The following is a 21,752-nucleotide window of genomic DNA, read 5'->3' as shown; positions in this document are numbered from 1 at the left end:
AGCGGACTGATTATCTGAACTGAACCAACAAACATTTACACAAGAACTTTTGCTAATACTTTAATTCTTAAGGGCTAAAAATCACTGGTGTATATTTTTCGACAAACGCGATCGTAGCTTTAGGTCACGCACGGCCATAACTATGAAATTCAGAATGCGCGAGTTTCCGTACCAAACACGTTATCGGGCTGAAAAGTTGATAACAGAGATAGCAATTTAGACCCCCTTATACCTGATGAGAATAAAATCTTTCGTGGCTCTTTAGTTTTGGATACTGCAATTTGATGATGTCACCTGAAAACACTGCGGCGAAGATACCTTCTATTTAATTCATTTCATCCGTAAGAAAGTTAACTATTGTTATTGTTTTATTCTTTTATTGGAGTTTTACAGCCGTCCGGGCAAGGGAGCCAAACCCGTCACAAACCAGGAAACTCAATAAAGCATTTTACTTGGGTCATAAGTCAGGAGGGTCCAAAGCCGCTAGAACACTACACGGTCGAGGCTATGAAAAGGCGGCAACATTTGACGCGCGCTGCACTGCTCGAGAGGCAGATCTTTCTTTCCAAATATTCCTCGCAGGATCTCCTGAAGAAAAGAAGCCCAAATTCTTGAAAAAAGAATGAGATAAAATTGACGGGAAAACCCGAAAGAATAGCCTTGCTGTTTTGCTGAGAGGTCTACGCCTTGTGCTAGTCAAATAGATCAGAGGAATCGAGAGTTTACCGTACGTGTTCTCCGAATCGCTAAAGTTCACTGCACTGAAGTGTACAAAAGGACAAGATCCAGCTGTAAGGGAAAAAACACTGAAGGGCCAAGGTTAATTTTATAGATCTTTTTACTGAAAATCTGTTTCCGCCTTGCATTCTGAATTGAAATTGTCTCAGTTTTTAACTTTTAACTTCCCGTACACTGCCTATCTCCACCTAGATATTCATTTGCTTTTCTACAAGGCTTTTTTTTTTTTTTTTTTTTTTTTTTTTAATAAAATCAATTACTTTGTACCTAATAAGCTTAGCTTAACCATACTCAATAGTTAAGTCAATTGTGACATTCAATTTGGTTTTCTTAGTTTCCAGGATGGCATTGGTTCGAGTAGGCTGAATAGCTCTATCCGTGAAAATTGCCTCAGTATAGTTTTTGACTGTGATGGCTGGGAGAACATAACAGCTTTATAATAACAGCTTTATTGAAGTATCAATGGCGATTTTAAGCTTATATAGTTTATGTCCACGCTCGAGAAATTGCAATTGAAAAAAACAAAGGATTGTTGGAATCGCCTGAGATTTTCAAACAAATAAAGCATACGCTCAAAGGTTTGGATAAGAATTTCCGTAGAAAATCTGTGAAAATTTTAGACTGCCGAAGGTCCAAACGAGGAAAACCGCTTAACACCCGGGCTAAACATCAACTACAGAACTCATTATCTTCGGTAGAGAGGTATTTAGAGCTTAACTTTTGCAGGAATATGTTCGCCTTTTTTTTTATTACACAGGTACGCGGCTGTTTGTTTCTTTTTTTTTTTTGTTTTTGCTGTTTTGTTTTGTTTGTTTTTTTTTTTTGGAGATCAAACTTATATCGAGTGTTACAAGAAAATCTGGTTGCTAAGAAGGGTGGGTCGGAGATGAAGTTGTGGGAACATTGAAGTACTTTTACACGAAGTAGGAGGTCGACGCGTTTGACACTCAGCTGGGGCGTTCAAGTGTTTTTGCAAGCGAAAGGTCTCTGTGGGCTTCGTCGCGGAGGTAAGCTTAGTTAATCTCTCTTTATTTTTTATTCTGGAGTCAAGTTCTGTAACAGGTTAACAGGTGGCGTAACATTTATACAAAAAGACGGTCGTAGCTCTGGTTTAAAATGCGCCAAACGCTGTAAGGACTCGATGACCACACACAACAATTATTACTACTCCACAACAATTATTACTCAATGCGTTCATGGTTAGTAGCTAACTATGATGCGTTAAACTGCTATGCAAAATATTGGGATTGTATTTAGACTAACTAAATATAAAGCAGAAGTACATCATAGCTTGGCTTTTACAAGCTTTTAAAACTTGGCCCAAGTCGCGTACGTAACGATTCAGTGATGTTGCTGAAGAAAGCAATGCTGATGATAGCAATGTATCCAATGAAAAGTCGCCCGTAAGGGTGAGGACATTGCCTGCAGCCGGCTGCCATTTGAACACTGTCCAAGACATCCGAGATAGGAGATTGAAATACATGGGAGTAACTGCAGAATACCCTGCCATTTCAAAGCTGCTTCCTTGAAGACTGCGGATACGTGGATACGTAGTGGCGAACATCACCCCTCTCCTAAATATAATCCAAGTGTATATGGAAGTGGATACGCGGATACGTGTATACGTGGTGGCGAAGACCACCCCTCCCCTAGAAATGATCCAAGTGTATATTGAAGTGGATACGCGGATACGTGGATACGTGGTTGGGAAGAGCACCCCTCCCCTAGAAATAATCCAAGTGTATATTGAAGTGGATACACGGATACGTGGATACGTGGTGGCGAACACCAGCCCTCCCTTAGAAATAATCCAAGATTCGAAGTATTAATGGACGAAGATACTTTGATCCATGAAGTGTAAAATGTTTTAATATTTAAAACCATTTTGACTGTAGCACGCCAATCTGAAATGTAATAATCACATTAACTAATGAAAACTTTTTCGAAAACTATATGTGAAAATATTTTACATAGTTTATATTGATTGGAAAATGTTCTTAACCGATGGAACCAGAATATCATTTACGACAAAAATTAGTTCAAAAAGATATGGGAATGTGTTGTACATAGTTCGTATGATCGTCGTTAATCACTGAAAAAGCCTGAGGGTACATGGCCTCTTGATTCTAACCCTCTCTTGATGGCAGGAGTGACACTGCGATGCGTTGGTAACTGGTATCTTTGCCGAAACTCTGTTTGTGAGCACAGATCACTCGGCCATGTTATTGAATCTGGGTTATTCTTCACAAAAACTGTGACAGGGTTTGTGGTTTGCGGGATCCTGAAGGAAAAGATTTTTCCCATTCCAGAGTTTTCCAAACTGACTATGGCATCTCGAAATTCTGCTTCTGCAATCCCACGCAACTTTTGAGTGGCGCTCTACTTGAATGCCCTGAAGGTGAAGACAGGTCCGGAGAATAGGATGCAGGCGGTCTTCACTGCTAATGCTGTCGGCTGCGGTTTTTCGTCGTCCAGTGTTGGTGTTATCAACTCGCCCAGGAACTAAAAATATCACATAAAAAAGGGGGACATGTTTGTTTTTGTGGTCAAAAAAATACAGATGTGCGCTATTATACTCGTATGAATTGGAAAGCGTGGTCGTTGTTTTAAAGAACGAATGATTTGTATTCACATTTTTTATTGCTAGGCGCGCTCTTAGGTTCTTCGCTGTGTGATCTTAGGGTAATTTTTTTCGAAGCACAAAATCGGTTGGAAATTCTTTGTGAAATGTGCTATTTTAGCTTATTTTACGTAAACTATCATTTTTAAAACGGAAAACATACATTCTGTTTAGCTCTGTTGGGCTCTGACTCTTAAAAGAACGTAGAATGTACTCTCCATGTTACGGGTTATTATTTTCCCTTGGTAAAGTAGTCGTTAAAAGACAACACTGCATACAGTGTAGCAAGCACAATGCATAGGTACGCCATTGTGACATTATTTAAAATTACGTGCATTTCAAATTAGTTACCGACTGGGTACGGCATAAGCGGTCTCGTGGAAATTCGTGTGTATGGCAGGGTATGTACGTGGGGGAGAAATTGCAGAATACCCGGCCACTCGAACTATAAACAAATCTTTAAGCCTTGCTACGCGACTACACAGTTTGTGTATTACTTTCTTTTTTCACGTTTTTAGAACGAGAAATTGACACTTCGCTACTTACGTGACTATGGCTATTCGGCTGCGCGTTTTTGGATGTTATCACGTTGTATTATAAAGGAAGACCTGTGTTTTGTTTACATGTTTTGTATCTCAGAGAGATAGGATGAGGGGAAGTGAAATACTATGTACAATGCTTACCTCAACAAATATTTCTTTCTGTGATTCGGCCCAAGTAACGTAATCAATGGCACTGAGGAGTGTTGATCTTTCAATCTTGTCTGCTGGCGGTGTGGGTTGTGTATGCTCGAGAAGTTGCGAAGCGACATGGTTGAAGATATGGAGTACGGCAGCTACGTGCAGAATTACGTCGATCTTTTTTGTCTTTGGCGGAGTCCTGCCTTCTGTAATGGCTTCATTGACTTCTGCAATGAACTCTTCATTGAGACCGTTGACAGTGTCATTTGCCTCTTGCGTCAGTGTGTAGCTTGAGCGCGATGTATGCAATCTAGCGATTTCTATGAATATATCTTCACAATTTGAAAGGGCACTTTCCTTTAATGCTTCCACTGCTTGGTTCATTTCTTGTGGGGATGGCCTGAGGCATTTTGGAAATGTTATTAAAAATCGGTCAATAAGACCGTGTCCCTGGTCTAATAGCGTGACAAGGCGGGCGGCAAACGGAACTTGTGTAGCACCAAGTATGCAAAAAGGAGTGTTTGATGCAATCTTGCGCGTTCTTTCTGTGGCGTACCTGTATGAAGCTTCCTCTCCAGAAAATAGCTGACACAGAACTTGCACGTCTCCAGTGGCGTTCTCTTCGTCGGACTTCAGTAATTTAAATAAGACATCGTAAATCTCACCGGACAAGAGGAATCCCTTTTTGTTGTCAGCGATTGTCTTTATAAGTCCTGAGGATGTGCACTTTTGAATTACTGGAGATGAGGAATCTGTTTCCCTGACCACTGCAACCATCGGAGAAACAGCACATTCTTTAATGGCTTGTGATTTCCCTGTCGTCAGTGGACCAACGAAGATTGAATAGATGTTTAGAGGCATCTCTTGTGTGCCAGTGACAAGTGTACTTGCTGATCCAGCAATGAAAGTTGTCGTGGTGATAAGACTTGTGGATACGTATCCTGGATTAGTGCTCAAGGAATGAGACTTGTTGACGATGAAGTTCCAAACATTAGGCAGAAAAAGTTTTTCGAACGGATCCGGGAGCGCGATTAAACGTTTTTGAAGTAGTGCCCAGGTGTTGTCTGGTTGTTTTCGCAACTTCGCAAGATGAGAAGAAGACATCTTTACAAGATCAAGTAGTTGTTAGTATTGCCAGTGCAGCTTGACTATGGGCGAGAGAACGTTGTGTAGGATTTATTTGTCGGCATGTTAGCGTATCATTTGCTTTGTTGTTTCTATGGTTGAAATGCTATAGGGGCTTATTGTGTCATAAATGTGCGAAACATGTCATTTTTTTTTTTTTTGACACCAAAAATGAAAAATTGTTGATAATTACAGATAATGAATTTGAAAACATAAAGAGGAATTAGAGTAAAAAGGTATGGAAACAAGGTCATGTTTATATGTTTTATTTGTTGGAGGTTTCCGTGCTATTGAATTACCGAGGTGCGATAAAGTTAAAGAGAAAGTTGAATTGTATAAGAACGTACGTTTAATAATGTTACCGTGAGTTCGTGTGGGGGTAAATGAATATAACAAAAGGAAAGCTATCTAAACCATAAAATATTGTCTTTGGTTGTTTGACTGGGCTGATTTCAATTATTGTTACAGCGCAAAGTTATAGTTTGGGTTTTGCCTGTGCCCAGTGGGATTGGTGGTATTGTTCGTTGATGAAGAATAATAGAAGCTGTAACAAATGTCTTCTCTTATGACAAAGCGTGCGAAGATATTGTAGGTGTAATAAACAGAAAGCGGAAGGAATATTATTGATCATTTGTTGTAAATTTTGCATATGAAAAAGAGGATAAGGACATCTTTTAATGCGCTATACGTTTATCAGATGTCTTATAACAAAGCGTGTGAAGTTATTGTCGGTGTAAGAAACAGAAAGCGAATGGAAATATTAATGGTCATTTGTTGTCAATTTGCATTCGGAAAACAGGATAAGGACATTTTGTAATGCGTTGCACGTTTATCAGAAGCGTAAAGAGAAATTGGAAGAAAATGTACTCTGTGACTCATAAAAGAAAAATAGGAATACAAGTTGGGTGCGCGGCCGTTGAGCGTAAAGAAATAGGTGTACAATGTTCACATTCTATAGGAAGTTATGGAAGGCGTAATAACGAAACTGGTTTCTTGACGTATGATGAACTGCTTCGAAATCACCTTTGGACGAAAGACTACACCATTGAATGGTTAAAAAAAGAAAAGCTTCTTGCGACAAATCGTATATGTGACATTTGCTGTTCCGAAATGAAGCTTCGAGAGTGCAGTGACCGTTCTGATGGTTATGTTTGGGAATGCAGGAGGCAAATTGGACGAAAAAGGCACAGAACAGAAAAGAGCATCAGAGAAGGAAGCTGGTTTGAACAGTCCAACCTGTCCATAGAAGAGGTTATAAAATTTACGTACTGGTGGAGCCAAGGATTAGAGCAATGGCAAATTAAACAGCAACTTGGCCTTGGCTCCCACACTGCAGTGGACTGGGACATGTTTTGTCGCGAACTTTGTGAAGTGACACTGTTTGAAAACTGAGAGAAACTTGGAGGACCTGGAAAAGTTGTACAAATAGACGAATCGAAGATTGGAAAGAGAAAGTATCATCGCGGGCATGTAGTGGAGGGACAGTGGGTTTTCGGCGGAATCGAAGAGGAATCGAGAAAGTGCTTCATTGTATGCGTGGAAGACAGGACTGAAGGGACATTATTGAAGCATGTACAAGAATGGATTGAACCAGGCACCACCATAGTGAGCGACTGCTGGAAAGTGTATGTGAACTTAGATAAGTACGGATACATTCACAAAACTGTAAACCACTCTGTAGAGTTCGTTAGTCCTGAGGGTTATGACACAAATAAACAGGAAGGACACTGGAGGCAGATGAAAGTGAACCTTCCTACGCATGGAAGGAGGAAAGAACATTATTCGTCATATCTGGCCGAATTTATTTGGCAGTATGTTAACCGTGGAAAAGATTTGTTTATCGTATTTCTGAAGGATGTTGCATGTGTTTACAAATTAGAATAGTTGGACACGAAAGTTTGCTTTGAACTAGTATTTCTGATAGTATTTCTGACTAAACGATAAGTGTAATGGTAAAATTGTATTTCTGACAGAACAATCAGAGTAATCCTTTGTTTTATAACCGTTGAACTAGAATTTGTGACTAAAGGATAAGTGTAATGGTAAAATAGTATTTCCGACAGAACTATTAGAGTAGTGTTCTGTTTTTTAATCCGCGAAGTTCATATCCGCGTATCCGGGTATCCGCGTATCCGCGTATCCACTCCTATTGCTCATAGCTTCGTCCCCAGGGTCTCTCTTCTTTCCATCCTCGTATCCACGTATCCGCGTATCCAGTCAATTTTGGGGGTTAGCTTTGAAGTGGCAGGGTATTCTGCAGTTAAGCCAATACATGGGCATTTTATCTAACAAATACAGTTTTAACTCATGTTAACTTCCTGTGAGTTATGCACTCGTTATTATCACCAAGTAAACTGAATCTGATATGTAAAAGTCTGAAAAAAAATGCGGCCTTTCACTACCCATTGTACGCTGTTCTTTCAGTTCATAGGTCAGTTAAATTGCAGAAATTTACTTATCTTTATGGAGGAAGAGAATAATCTTGGAACTACATTGATGTTTTTCAGTCACACAAGTTCACAAAACATAGCTCATTGCCTAGCATTATACCATTGTTACAAGTTCCACAAGAAAACAAATTTCTGGGCTTGTCCTCTGGGCTAGCCCTTAGCCCCTCCAAAATTTCACTTCCTACAATACTTCTGCAATTTGAATTTCCTCCAAAAAATGTTCTCAACAAATTTCAACTGGAAGAAATTTCACTTGCTCATTGGGCAGGGGAAGGACAGAATCCACTAGCCCAATTGGAAAATCTAATAGCCCTGGGCTATCGGGCCAGACACTGAAACAGTTCTCGTTGTCACTCTGGCTGCTCATTTACAAAACACGTAAATCTCACAGTACCTCTCTCCACGCAGATGTATAAATAGGTAGCGGCAAATTCAATTCTGGGGGCAAGCCTGCGATGGACTAGCATCCCATCCAGGGGGGAGTAGAAATACTCCTGGTCATTTCATGCTACAGAAACCAGGATAAGCTCTGGCCTGATGGGTCACTTGGCTTGTATGCAGACTTTACCTTTTTTTTTAGAGGGATGGGGGGTCTTTTAGGGGTCAAAGAGCCCAGAAATTCCAAAGGGGAGGGAGGTTGGATGATCGATTTAGTTTCCAGACTGATGTCCTTCGATTCAATATGGATTCAAGCATCAATCTAGTACAAAAATCCTTTCTTACCCACTAAGTAGATCTTTCACAGAACAAAATAGTCTCTCAAATACTTATGTTTGGATTATATTTAAAATAAATTTTCTTTCTTCAAAAAGCAAGTTGGAAGCTAACAAATGCGAACAATGTGCTGGTTTGTGGACATGGTCACTATTACTTGTTACCAGTCTACATGATGTCACTCTATGGGCTGAAAAGCAGTGGTGACTAGCCTAGTTTGTTTTTCGCATGGTTCTCCGAAGCTGTCATGCAGCAATCAATTTCTTTTGTGAAAATTAGTTTCTGCATGATGGTAGAAATGATGCTATGACTTCAGAAACTTGAGAATTTCTTGTTTATCTCTGTCCATTTGTGTATAGTTTTAGTAGTAACAATCTTTTATTAGGAAGCTCCATCACTAAAAGTGGTTTGCATAGAGGTCCTAATACTAGATATATACTATATAACTAGTGGTAACCACAGGTTAGAAAGTGCGGGCCTTGATGCAGTTAAGGGAAGGTACTGGGGAGGAAGTTTTTTTTATATTGGAGAATGAAGTGAAGTTGAAGGTTTTGGGAAGTTTGCTATAAGGTGACATAAGTGTGCTATTTGAGATTTATTATATAAATGACGGTTGCTTATTAGGTGTTTGACGACGTATGGAAACAGTATCGTGATGTGTCCAAAAGTAGGGTTTTTTTTACGCGTATTTGATATCACCAATCATATGTTGTCAAGTTTGCCTTGTTTCAATGTTAACAAGCCAATAAGCTGCGGTTGTTTGAGTTTGACCACCGAGGAAAACAGTATTGCAACGTGTCGAAAATGACGATAACTTTTTTACACGTGTTTGATATCACCAAGGACATGTTGTCAAGTTTGTCATGTTTCAATAGTAATGAGCCAAAGGTTATTGATCTTAAGTGGAAACATACCCGGATCTTCCTCGGCAATCTTCGCTAATCTTCAGTAAAGTTCGGAAATACCGTATGACATTTGGGAGATATTTATAAATCTTCAGAAATCTTCGGAAATCTTCGGAAAATGGTCGGAAACTTTTGGAAAACTGTGAAAAATCCTCGTAATTGGTAGGTTTATAAAATGAAGAAAATAATACATGGTTGCTTGGAGATAGGAAATGTTATTTCTCTTGTTGAAATCTGTATGTCACTCGTTTGCTACGCTCACTTGTGCGATATCAAGTTGAACACTCAAAGAGAAATTCCATATCTACTTGTGCCCATGTATTATTTCCTATATATTTGTGTTTCTGGTGAATGAGGAATAAGTCTAATAATTGTTTGTGAGAAGAGAACAAGATTTATTGAAAAGTACCAAGTTGTAGAAATGAACATAACAAAGATAACCTGGTACATGTAACTCAAGAGTATAAATTAATACACTTTTCAAGCATTTTCACTAACAGGTGAAAATGTCACTAATAAAATTGGAAAATTTTAAGTGTTACTTTAACTTTGACTTTGATATGTGAAAAATGTCCTTAAGATAACTTGAATATGTAAAAAATGTCTCTCTTAATCGAACTTGAACAAGTGAGAAATGTTTGTGTTAAGAAGATTTAAATAATGTAATTTATATGGAAAATTTCTCACTAAGATAACATGAACATGCAAAAACAGGTTTCTGTCAATATAAGTTGAACATGTGAAAAATGTTTCTCTTAAGACAACTTGAACATGTGAAAAAATGATTCTTTTGATAACTTGAATACTCTACAATGTCTGTTTAGTGTCACTGCAACCATAAGTTTTAAGAACTACAGGTGCAAAACATTCTAAAAAAATTGTCAAGTATTTTAGAGGTGAATGTTCTAAAAAAACATGAACACAAGTTTCACTCTCAATTAAACTGCAAGAGATATTGACATGTAGCAAAACAGATCTAATCCAAAACTTCTAAGATGAAGTTGGATGTAGTGTCAATGACGATGTTTACATTTTCCAATTCAAGGAGTCCTGCTTTGAGTTCATCTGTGGTGTTGTCTGAAGAGAGATTGACTTTTTTGATAAGAATGTTCATGACATCTGTAAAGGCAGTCAGCCAGACATCTTTCCCGTCAATTTCAGCACAGAGCCGAGCTGACATTCCCCTTTCCGCCGCTTTCACTTTTTGGCAGGTGCCACATGCAGTACAAGTGATCACTTTACAATCCACGGCATACGGCATTTTCTTTTTGCAGTTAGCAATTTGGCAAAGCATGAAAGTGTTCACTTTGTCAGTGAATTTAAATTCATTAACTGTTATTTTCTTCTTAATGTTAGATAACAACTCCTCTCCTTTTAGCTCGTGCATTACTGCGTCAATGGGCGTGAATGTGGTTGCTATTGTTGTTCCCAGATGTGTCTTGCCATTAAAGTTTTTAACACTGAGGTTCTTGATTTCATAGCTCTGTCCACTGGTCAATGCTGTAATGGTGTCATCCCAAAGATGGATAATTGCATGGCCAGTTTTGTCTTCTAGCACACAGTCTTCCTTGACTCTTCCTTTGGAACCATTCCTTTTGGAAAGTTCTTTTGGGTCCAAAGAACCCATGGTCAACGTGGCTTTGACGTTTACTTTTTGGTTTCTGCTAAGCTTATTGAGCTGTTGTAAAGTAATATCTGTGGCAGATGTCTCGGGAAGGTTGGATGATGATGCACTGCCTGCAGAAGCTGGCTCTTTGCAGGGATCAAATTTAATGTCACTCGAATTAGCTTTTATGAGTGAGGCATACTGGTTAATGAAGATTTGGCCATCATCATCCCTGGCACTCAATATTTTTGAAGGTGATTTTGTTTTCTTAAAGTGGATGGCTTGCTGGTGTAATTTCTGGTCAAAGCCAATAGCTTTAGTAAACTTATTCGGTGACGTTTGGAAGGTGAATGTGTAGTAATCTCTACCAGTCTTTGCCTTTTTCATGGGTGACACCGAGTGCACAAAACCTGGAGGAATGTCTGCAAAAACAAATATACAAACAAGCATAAGTGAGTGGAATTGAAAGATTACAAACAGAAAATTAATTTTTTTTTGTAAAGTGGCAAAACAACAATCAGAATACAAACCTTTTCGCTTTGCTGCCATGGAACTGTAAATGTGGCAGCACTGAAAAAATAAAAAAGGAAAGAAAAGATATGATAGAGATTAAATTTAATGAATCAGTTGTATAAAATATTACTGAGTATGAGCAACATGATACACTTAAATGTTTCATTAAGTTATGTTCATACAATAATGGTCATAATAAATAAATTATTATTTTTTTACGATATATTTGTTTGAAAAAAAAAAGAAAAAGTTGTTTGCAGTAAGCTACTGTATTTTTTTAAAAGTAATTTTATCAATCTCATTTAGTAATAGCAAAAGTATATTAATTATAATTATGAATTGAATGATGAAGTTATTAACTCATTGATTTGTAGGTAGGTGTTAGTAAGTGAAATTTGAGGTGGTATGATTTGCCAACCTAGAAAGGCGCTCCTCTTCTTGAAACCTGAATTGAAAGTTTGATGCATTCTTAATGGCCTTCAAGCGTTCAAATGACATTGGCTCAATAAGACAAGAGTCGAGTGTTTTCACCCTGCTGATTGCAACATATGTCATGCCTGCTGTTCGTTCTCGTGAACCAATATTGATCCAAGCTTTTTCTAGAGTAAGTCCCTGGCTTTTGTGTATTGTAATAGCCCAGGAAAGCTTTAATGGTAATTGCTGTCTTTCATGAAAAGTATCAGGTAAATGAGATTTAACAGTGATAGGGCACACTGGGACACATTTTGGTAACAATTAGTAAATGATGGCCGTGCATAAAGGTCAAATTTAACCATAACTGCTATTGGTAAATCTGGCGGCGAGTGATTCTCTGCAAATATGAGGTCTACAACTTTTCCAGTAGCTCCATTGCATAGTCCAACCTCTGGCCACAAATTCATTGTAAACATTACTGAAGCCTGTCTGGCAAGAAATAAGATTGGTACTAATCCAGACATTTCATCCGAAGGTAATGATTTAGCAGTGGAAGATGAATGACGAGCCTGAATGCAGGCTACTGGTCGAGAAAGCTTCAGCAGTTGTTGGTGATTGTATTCAGCCACTTCATCATTGCCATAAAATAATTTTATTGCATCATCAAATTCATTTAAATTAGCAACCAGTGATGGCTGATGAGATAAAAGAAGCCTCCAGTCTTCTTCCGTAGAATCACCAGTGCGAAGGCGCATCAATAATTGTTTAAAGGCAACCTGCGTAGTATCAGAGCCCTGCGCTCTTTGATTCACAGACAATCTAATTACTTTATCAAACATTAAATATGCAACATGGCCTTGTTCACCAATAGGACCTGATGGCTTTGTGTGATATAAAGGTTTGTCTGCAACAGGTGGTAGCTGTGCTGGATCACCTACCAAAATAATAGATTTTCCTCCAGAAATTTCATCCTGTTGTCCAGTTGCTTGCCTACATGGGTTGTCAATCCAACCAAGCAATGTCTGGCCAAGCATAGAATTCTTGTCAATCAATATATATTTAATATGACGCAATCGGTCTTGCAACCTTATAAGAGACTGCCCTTTAAGATCCTTGTTACCTCTTGGACCAACGGGTAAATTTAATACTGAATGAATGGTCTTGCCATTAATATTGAATGATGCTTTTCCAGTAGTGGCAGTAACAGTGCAAGATTGTTGTAGTAGAGATTTCAAAGCACTAATAAGGTAACTTTTGCCAGTTCCTGCAAATCCATTTATTATTAAAAGTAAGGGTGGTTCTTGGCAAGGACTTTCGAAGTGTTGTTTAACTAAATTGTATGGAAGTGCTGGCATGTTGCTGAAAGTATTGATGTTTATGTTGTCATCAGGGTTGCTTAAAAGTTGATAAATATATGTTTGCTTTTTAGAATTTATCCAGGATGGCATTTCAGCTATTTGTTGTGAAGTATATGGATAAGAGGTTGTCTGCCAATAGGTAGAATTGTTAGTATATAGTGAGGAAGCTTCAGGATCAGTTGAATTATTTGAGTACGAAAAGTCTGCTAAGATCATCCATTCTTCATGTTGCTCTGATTCAGAAGACTGTTCATTTTGTAAATCACAATCAGAATAATCCTGTAAATCTTCAAGTTTGTCATGCCAATCGGGTACATGGTTTTGGGCATACTGTGACTGCAAGAATGTTCTCCATTCACTAATGAATAAATTATCGTTTTCCTCTTTACTTCCCCATGCATCTTCTGGTTTTGTTTTCCATGGCTTAAATCTCAATAATTGATATTTACAGTACAACCCAAAATTAGGGCTTTTTATGCTTGAAGAATATGTAGGAAAAACCCTTGGAATTAAGTTTTTAGGCTGATTCACTAATTTGCCACTTACAACTTTGTACTTTGTTGCAAAGTCAAGAAAGTTCATATCTGTCAACTTACATTTTAAATCTGCCTCATATTTGTGTCATTGAGCATATGTATCAAGCAAACTATCTGTTGTTACTACTTCATCAGGTGCATCAGACAGGTTAAGTCTACGGGAACCATTTAAGTTCACAGGAAGAACAATGAAGGATGAGCTAACAAAATTGAGGGAAAGTAAATGGTGCATTGTTTCCTGTGCAGAAAAATCTCTCTGACCTAGTGTTTTCATGACAGTTTTCTTGATCATAGTTGTGGCATCAGCATTTGACTGAGAGTTCTGAACAATAGCACTGAACGTGTTCTTAAGCATGTGAGACCGTGTTTCACTCTTCGCTGCATACTTTGCCAGATACTGTACACAGGCCTGATAATCAACAACAAGCTGAATATCACAGTTTGCACGCCAGCCTTGAAGCTGAAGTTGTTGGTGATTGTTTAGTCTAGAGTTGTTCCTTTTGGTTATGACTTGCATTTTATATTTAGGTGTGTTATCCTTGGAATGAATTTCTTCAAATTGCAATGAGGTTTTCTCACAATGTTCAAATGGAAAATTAAACCTACATTTGGGTTCTGTTTCATTTCCTTTTTTCCTTAAACAATAGCTGGTACTACATCGAGTGTGCCTTTGAACCATGTTTAATAGATCAATGTAGTCACTGTCAGATTCAGATTCTTCGATATTATGGTAGTATTTTTGACAAGGATAAATAACCGGTGTTATCCAATTGCCTTCATCTGGAGGATCTGGGTTACAGGTAGAGAGAATCCAATTATAATACTGACAGATTTTTTCACAAGCTATTTTCCCATTAATAACAGTTGCACTATCAGGTGTACTTTCATCTTCAGAAACATCTGCCAAGTATCCTTTAAGTGCAGTGTCGCTCAATTTGCACAAACCTGGATCATTGTTTAATTTTGCAACACCGTGACAATGAATACTACCCCTAGACTGATATTCGAATCTATACCAATGCCATTTGGCATCAAGTGAGTTATATAACCAGTGTTTAATGAAGCTCTCAAATCTTTCAGTATAGAACCAATCAACTATGCGAGGGTTATCAATGACATTCTGACGTTGTACATCAGAAGAACTGTCAGTGCTTTCTGTATTACACGAACTTTGAAAAAGGGCATGTAATTCTGGCCAGTGCATATCTGCTGAGGAGAATGTGAAAAACAAAGTTGGAGGACCCACATATTGTATGATTGCTTTTAAATCTTCTTTTGCCTTGAACCAATAAGCATCTGAACCAGTTATATTGGTGATGTACCGTGACAACTTTGACATTAAAAGGTTACTTTGATTATTCCTAATCATATCTCTTAACTCTTGCAATGTTAAATGTTTTTCTCCAGGATTTTGCTTAAAAAATATTCCAGTTTGTTGAAGAATTTGTTTACGCTGAATCATATTTAAAGCCCAGTAAGAAAATCTTGGATGATTTGCAAAACAATAGTGCCATATATTATCTTTTTTCTCTGCAAATTTAATAAGGTGTTTAACCTTTTCCTTTCCTTATTATTATTATTATTTATTATTATTATTATTATTAACTTGGCCAGTCAATATGACCTTGGAAAACTTGCTGATTTATTAAATGTTCTTCTTGTTGTTGGCTATTATTTACTGGAAGAAAGCTTGAAGTATCGACATTTTGGATAATAAACGATGTCGTCTTCTTCATAAACAGGGCCACGATCTAGACTGCAGTTAAGGGTATCATCGATAACTTTCTCTTCTGTTTGTAGGGAAAGAAGCTGTTGGGGGACTTCATTCTCTGGTAAAGATACAAGTGCTTGATAATTTATTTCAATATCCGAATAAAGAGGATTATTTCTCAAAAGCCAATGTATCGCATCTGATACTACTTGTCTTCTTACAACAAGATTTTTAAAATTATTTCCTATCCCTTTTTTCTGGACAACAATAACAGGTAAATCTTTTGGATATCTTGGGAGAGAATGTGCCAGTTCTCTAACGTCCTGTGGTATATTTATACAATGCCCTGAGAAACCTCTTTGTCCTCCTGGTTTGATATAAACATGCATAATGGGAAGAGCATGAGCAATTAGCATTTCTTCCACTTGAGTTAAACCTCTTAGTTTGTCTGGTACAGCTGAAGGCACCATTAGGTTTTCAGCGGAGAATTTCTTTGGAAGATCCTTTTCTCTAGAACACCTTGCACACTGGTAGTTATTTATAGATTTTGGAGTGGATTTTAAAGGCCATGCTTCAAAACAAGATTTACATTGGTAAATAGTATAATTGTTTGATTTATTAAAATTTGCTATGTTCTCCTTTGCCCATGGCTGTTCATGTAGAGGAGCAAGATTTTCTGTGCAGCAGTTTGATAAATATTCTTCTTTTGAGACTGTTGCATTAGGAAGGGATTCTCTAACACATACTTTCTTTTTTCCATGAGTTTCTTTATTTTCCTTTCTTTTATGTGTAAATTGATACCTGGATCGGTATGCTGCTAGCCTCTCTTTGCGGTGAGCATCTGTTTCAGATAATTTGAATTTGAGATATTTAAGAGCATTTTTATTTGTATAGTGTGGCTCTGTAGAAATGTAATGTAAATCCTCTATGTACCCAACAAACAATACTTTGTTATTTCTTGGCCACCAGATGGAGTAATTGTTGATCCTTCTGGGCATGAAAGCCGTGATTCAATTATATGAATGACAGAATGAAGTTGATTGGCTACAGCCTGAATAATTATATGATCACACCATGTCCTAGGAGTGCGCATTCTTTGCAAATACACTTTCCATGAATTTTCAGATGCACTTTCTACAAACAACTCAGGATGCTGTTCAAGATATTCTACACCTGCTTGCCTTATTTCAATGTGAAACTCAGGAGAACCATAATACTGATGGGAGACTGATTGGAAAAAGCAATCACCACAGCCTCCAACATCAACTGGCTGTAAACCCTTCTGTAATAGTCTATCAACCAGATGATCATAGGAGCTCGCTGCAGCATCAATCTGATTTGACTGGTTATTTGTAGAATTCATACTACCAGAAAGAAATGGAAGTACACATTGTTTTCTTACGAATATACTTTTATTTCTGAAACCTTTTTTGTTGGAGTTAATTTTTTGAACATTTTTCTTTAAATAGTACTGACCAAAACAGCTTTCACCAGAATATCTGGCAATCCAAAATGTAACCTCACTTTTTTTGCAGAAGTAATGCAGTTCTGAAGACCTTGGAACCTTTTGTTTTAAAAGACATGTTAATTGTTTTCTCTTCTTTCTATGATTAAACAAACTAATGAATTTCCGTTTAGGAATTCTAGAAGGTTCTCTGTCTCTCTTCCTGTGGTGGGATTGCTTAGAATGAACAAAACACATGCTTCTACAACGGTATTCCTTAGTAGGCTGAGCAACCAACATACTTTCAAACACTCTGTTCTTCTGGGCGGCATAATTAAATGGAAGCACAAATTCACTTTCCAATGGAGCAGAACAAAACTTTCTCGGCAGTACTGGCAATGCTAAGAAAATAACTGGACTCCATTTTGTTAGCGGTGATAGTTCTAGTTTAGGCTCTGTGATTGTTTGAATTATTCTGGCTGATTTGATGAGTGGTGACCAAACTGGGTCAAATATTGGCAAAACTGTGCCGTCTTTTGATTCGACTTGTGGGCTAACACAACCAGGTGACCAAACTGGGTCATCGCTTTTTAACAAAACCGAGGCTTTACTCTTTTGTATGCATACTTGTTGAAAACGCAAAAAAATCGGTATGCATTCGACCCTTTGAGATAAAGACTGGAACATCTGTGGCATAAGACTTGGAAAAATGTTTTCCGTACAGACAGTGTTCTCTAGTAGATTTCCGTAAATCCAAACATGTCAAACTGCTCCTTCAAAAAGTAAAAGTGGTTGACCAGAAAAATTAACCGCCCTGAAAGTTAACAGTATAACATATAACGCAACTCACCTTATCTTCACGGCAATATGAATTCAAATAGATCGTGAAAACTTGTCAGACAACGCTGAAAGTCACAGCAAATCCCCAGAAAATCGCCTCAACAAGTTCACCAAAACGTCCTTCGATTTCCAAGTGACAGGTCGAGCCACGTGTGAAGAGCTTCAAAGATCAAAACAACAGAGATGCCCCTTGAAATATTGAATTGATTGGGCTCTACCAGAATAATTAACCGCCGAGAAAACTGTAAAATATAACTATAACTTAACTCACCTTATTTTCAGAGCAATAAATCAAAAGATCGTGACAACTTCTGAGACAACGTCGATATCACAGCTCACAGCAAACCTTCTCGAAAGCAAAGCAACGCTTGTACGAATGCGAACAACATCAGACAACGCATGAACAACATCGGAAAAGCCTTTTCATGTGACAGAAGCCTCGATCTCAGGTGACAAACTTTAGTGATTGACAAACTGTAGCGATTGACACATTTTTCGCATTCCGATCGTTCTTAGTGGAAGAAGAAAATTTTCAACTTCCGCTTTCTGTTCGCTCTTTATTAACGTGGCGCGCACACGTAAAACGCAATCCGCTGGTCACTGTCAAGATTAGGGTTGTGGACCTCTCTTGGGCCCGCAATGATACAATTAAAATCTATAAATTAGAGCTAAAACCGAAATAAATAAATATTTACAACATATACACTACAGAGATTAAAAAAAAAAAAAAAAAAAAAAAAAAAATAATTATAAAAAGCAGAAAAAAGACACTTCATAAAAATTGGCAAACTTGCTGAGTTTCTTACAGTTCTCTCTAACTCATTGAAGTCTTCGAAACAGTGATACCGTGAACGTTGTTTCCCCCAATTGTATTGGATTTTGGGGAGCTTTATAGTATTGTAGGAGTGCATATCACTCTTTCTTACAATGTCCAAGGATTGATTGAGTTGGCCATTAGTACACTTGTATGCATATATACATTGATGACATTTCCTACGTTCTTTGAGATTCAGCCATCTCAAGACTGTTAATGCATCAGTGGATGAAGATTGAAGTGATCTATCTAATATCAACTTAGCTGCTTTGTTTTGCAGAATTTGCAGTTCTTTCATTAGTGAGGCATTGTCCTTGTCACCCCAGACTAAATCAGCATAATCAAAAATAGGTAGCACTAAACTGTTATAAAAAAGTTGGGTTTCTTTGCAAGTGTGTTAGCAATAATTATTGTGTTCACAAAATATGTATGGTGTCAATTTCAAAACATGCAGGTTATCGGTTTTTCAACAGGACTTGTATCATGTTTGCAAAGGGACGTAATGATATAGGTAGGTAATTTGACAAGTTACCATTTTATCTTTTGACTTGTATTCAGCATGGTTAAAAGAAGTTGTATGTTTTCTTAGTGCATAGGGTAATCTTCACATGGTACAATCAATTGACAAGGAACAGGAGTGACCTGCAATGCAGAAGGCCTAGTGTTCAGAGTGTTTACTTCAACTGTAAACAGACTTTCCTGTCAAAATGAATTTTTCCAGAGGGTACGGACGCTGTGCATAGTAACATTGGAAATTCCTGAGGGGTGGGGGTTATTTTTTGTGTTCAGAGAATGGAAATTCCATGGAAGTGGGGGGTCTTGCGTGAAATTTCCTCCATGGTGGGGGTATGGATATTTTCCAAAATTGCAGAATTTGATGAGTTAACAAAATCCAAACCATTACCAGAGTATACTTTTTATGCTTATGCACTAGAGCTACAGGGGGTTTCAACAAGTTTTTGAGCGGGCAGGCATCAGGGCATGACAACCAGGCAGAAAAATGCACAGCATGGAGTGCCTTGCTAAGCTAGAGGGGTCCAGGGGCAGCATGGCCGGGGAGTACCATGGAGGCAGCATGGCCGAGTGGTTAGAGTGCAGGATTTGAAATCCATAGGTCCCGGGTTCAAATCCCTTTCTGACCGCTAGCTGATGTTGTTCTCGGTAGCCCTGAGCTCAACTTCTTGCCTTGGCTTGTAAATAGCCAACTGGTCTGCCTCCCACCAATTGGGATTCTTAACCTAGTTTATTTGAATATTTATTTATCATTGTTTGTTTAGAGTGGTTCTGAAAAGCCCCGATGGGGAGTGGCCAATTGAGTATATATGCATGCCCCCAGGAAAATTCTGAAATCCCACACTTGCAGAGATGCATTTTCCTGTAATTTGGAGCCAAAATCAGTACAGTTAAATTCCCTACAGGAGACCTATATTTAACCCCTCAGGGATTGTGGGGAGGGGCTTTTTTTCCCTTTTTTTCAGACACGACACAAGTTTTTTCACTGTAATTTTTTTTTAATGTGTTAAAACCCCATGAAGCAATACATTTTTGAAAAGAAGAGATCCTGTACTTAATCTGTCTGAAAGAGAAAATATGAAAAATCCAGAAATGCAAATGAAACAGTTTTTTTTTTCAAACCTTGTCGAGTTGTGGATGATAACAATTTTGTTTTAGTACATGGAGTTTTCTTAATATCAAGTGCTAAATCTGTAAGGGCATGTTTAAAGCACCCAATAATAACAAATTATGCAAATCTTTTGAGTAGAAGTGGATAGTAAACTTAAATTTCACATACACACATACCTACATACAAATATACAATCTTTATTTATAGACAGTAAAAATTTCAAAGCTAACATGCTAAAAACCAGTTTGCAGATCAGTTCAATCTACCATTTTGATAACATAAACATAACTTTGCTGTGGATGGAAGGAGCCATAAATACTTATCTTGACCTCCTCTGTGGAGGTCTGCCTGGTCCAGCCATTGGTCTGCCAGGCACATCTTTGAGTTTTTTAGCAGAATTATTTCTGTCAGGATCATCAAAGAGGTATTCTTGCAATGTGTGGTATCGCAGGAAGCAAGGTGCTGGACACATTTCCTCTTGGCAAACTGCACACTAGATTGTTTCCACTCTTTGTATGTGTACCTTACATTTTCTGTGAGTGTCAGTTTTTACAGGATGGTGAAAATGTACAAGGTTGAAGTGGATATCCGGTAGCTGGGTAGCATTTGCTGACAAGTTACTGATATCTCTTTGAAAAGAATTTCCTGTAATAAGCTGATCCACTAGTTTCTCTTTGAAAGCAGCTAGAGTGATGTCTCCATGACCAGCTCCCTTGTGCATAGTGTATGCATTAAGAGCTGTTACTTCAAGCATAATTATGAAAGAAAATTTTGTAGTACCAAATGTTTCCTTTTATTAGCTGTGAGCAGGTTGCTATCCGCTGATCACTCAAATCATCTCCGCCCATATGCGAATTGTACATTTTAATTACTTTTGGCTCTGCAAAGTTCTTTGTTTGCCACCTGCCTGCAGATTTGACTTTCCTTTCCACCTGACCAATTTCTAAGCCCTCAGGAATAGTTGACAGCAGGTGGATGAGCTTCTTGTCTTTCCATGTGACACAAACTAAATCGTTGCTTTGTCGAGAGAGGGATTCTCCTCTTTGAAGTCTTTTGACCAGTTTGTTGCTCAAGTCAAGAATGTCTTTTGGCAGGAATTTCCTGTTTGCCCTCACAGTACCACAAGCTAGTATTCCTCTTCTTTCCATTGTCAAAAAAAGTGGTACAGTAGTACACCAGTTGTCAGCAAACAACCTGTAACCCTTATCAACAAAGGGTTCCATTAGCTGGAGAACAACACCCATGGCTAAGTCTCTGCTGGCTGCAGAACCTTCCTTGCCAGTGTAAACCACAGTGTTTAGGACATAGCCAGTTGCTGAATCTGCCACAAAACCATTTCTCCCAAATCAACTTCTTTTCAAAGGCAAAAACTGCCTAAATTGTACTCACCCCTTGAATTTAACGAGAGTCTCATCCAAAGACAAATTCTGCGATGGTGCATAAACTTCTGTAAATGTGGGCAGCAAGGCATCTCCATCAGGGTCAGCAGGGTGGTGCATTGTTGTTGTCAACAAAGTGCAGAAACCGCAGAATTTGAAGGTAGCGATCTTTCACCATTGTGTTTGGAAACAATGGAGTTTGGACAACTGAATTGCTAGACCAGTAAGACTTCAAGTTGGGCTTTTTTACTAAGCCCACTGCTAAGGTGAGACCAAGCCGT

At 38.2% G+C, this 21,752-nt stretch overlaps 1 protein-coding gene and 2 pseudogenes across 1 annotated transcript; 1 reads left to right on the top strand and 2 right to left on the bottom strand.

Moving 5' to 3' along the window:
* The first annotated feature begins 1,441 nt into the window (after nt 1-1,441).
* LOC149099531 (uncharacterized) lies at nt 1,442-9,372 on the top strand (annotated as a pseudogene).
* A 231-nt stretch (nt 9,373-9,603) lies between these two features.
* LOC149099530 (uncharacterized) lies at nt 9,604-11,249 on the bottom strand. Its single transcript, XM_089277269.1, has one exon. The coding sequence runs from the start codon at nt 11,223-11,225 to the stop codon at nt 10,209-10,211; it is 1,017 nt and encodes a 338-aa protein (XP_089133395.1). The 5' UTR covers nt 11,226-11,249; the 3' UTR covers nt 9,604-10,208.
* Nucleotides 11,250-11,609: 360 nt separating this feature from the next.
* LOC149099529 (uncharacterized) lies at nt 11,610-15,358 on the bottom strand (annotated as a pseudogene).
* Nucleotides 15,359-21,752: the final 6,394 nt, after the last annotated feature.

Source organism: Orbicella faveolata, unplaced genomic scaffold, assembly GCF_042242905.1.
Source record: "Orbicella faveolata isolate gen_17 unplaced genomic scaffold, um_ofav_v1 contig_46, whole genome shotgun sequence".
Taxonomy (NCBI): domain Eukaryota; kingdom Metazoa; phylum Cnidaria; class Anthozoa; order Scleractinia; family Merulinidae; genus Orbicella; species Orbicella faveolata.
Note: the sequence above shows the minus strand (reverse complement) of the source record. Positions and strands in the feature narration are given on the sequence as shown.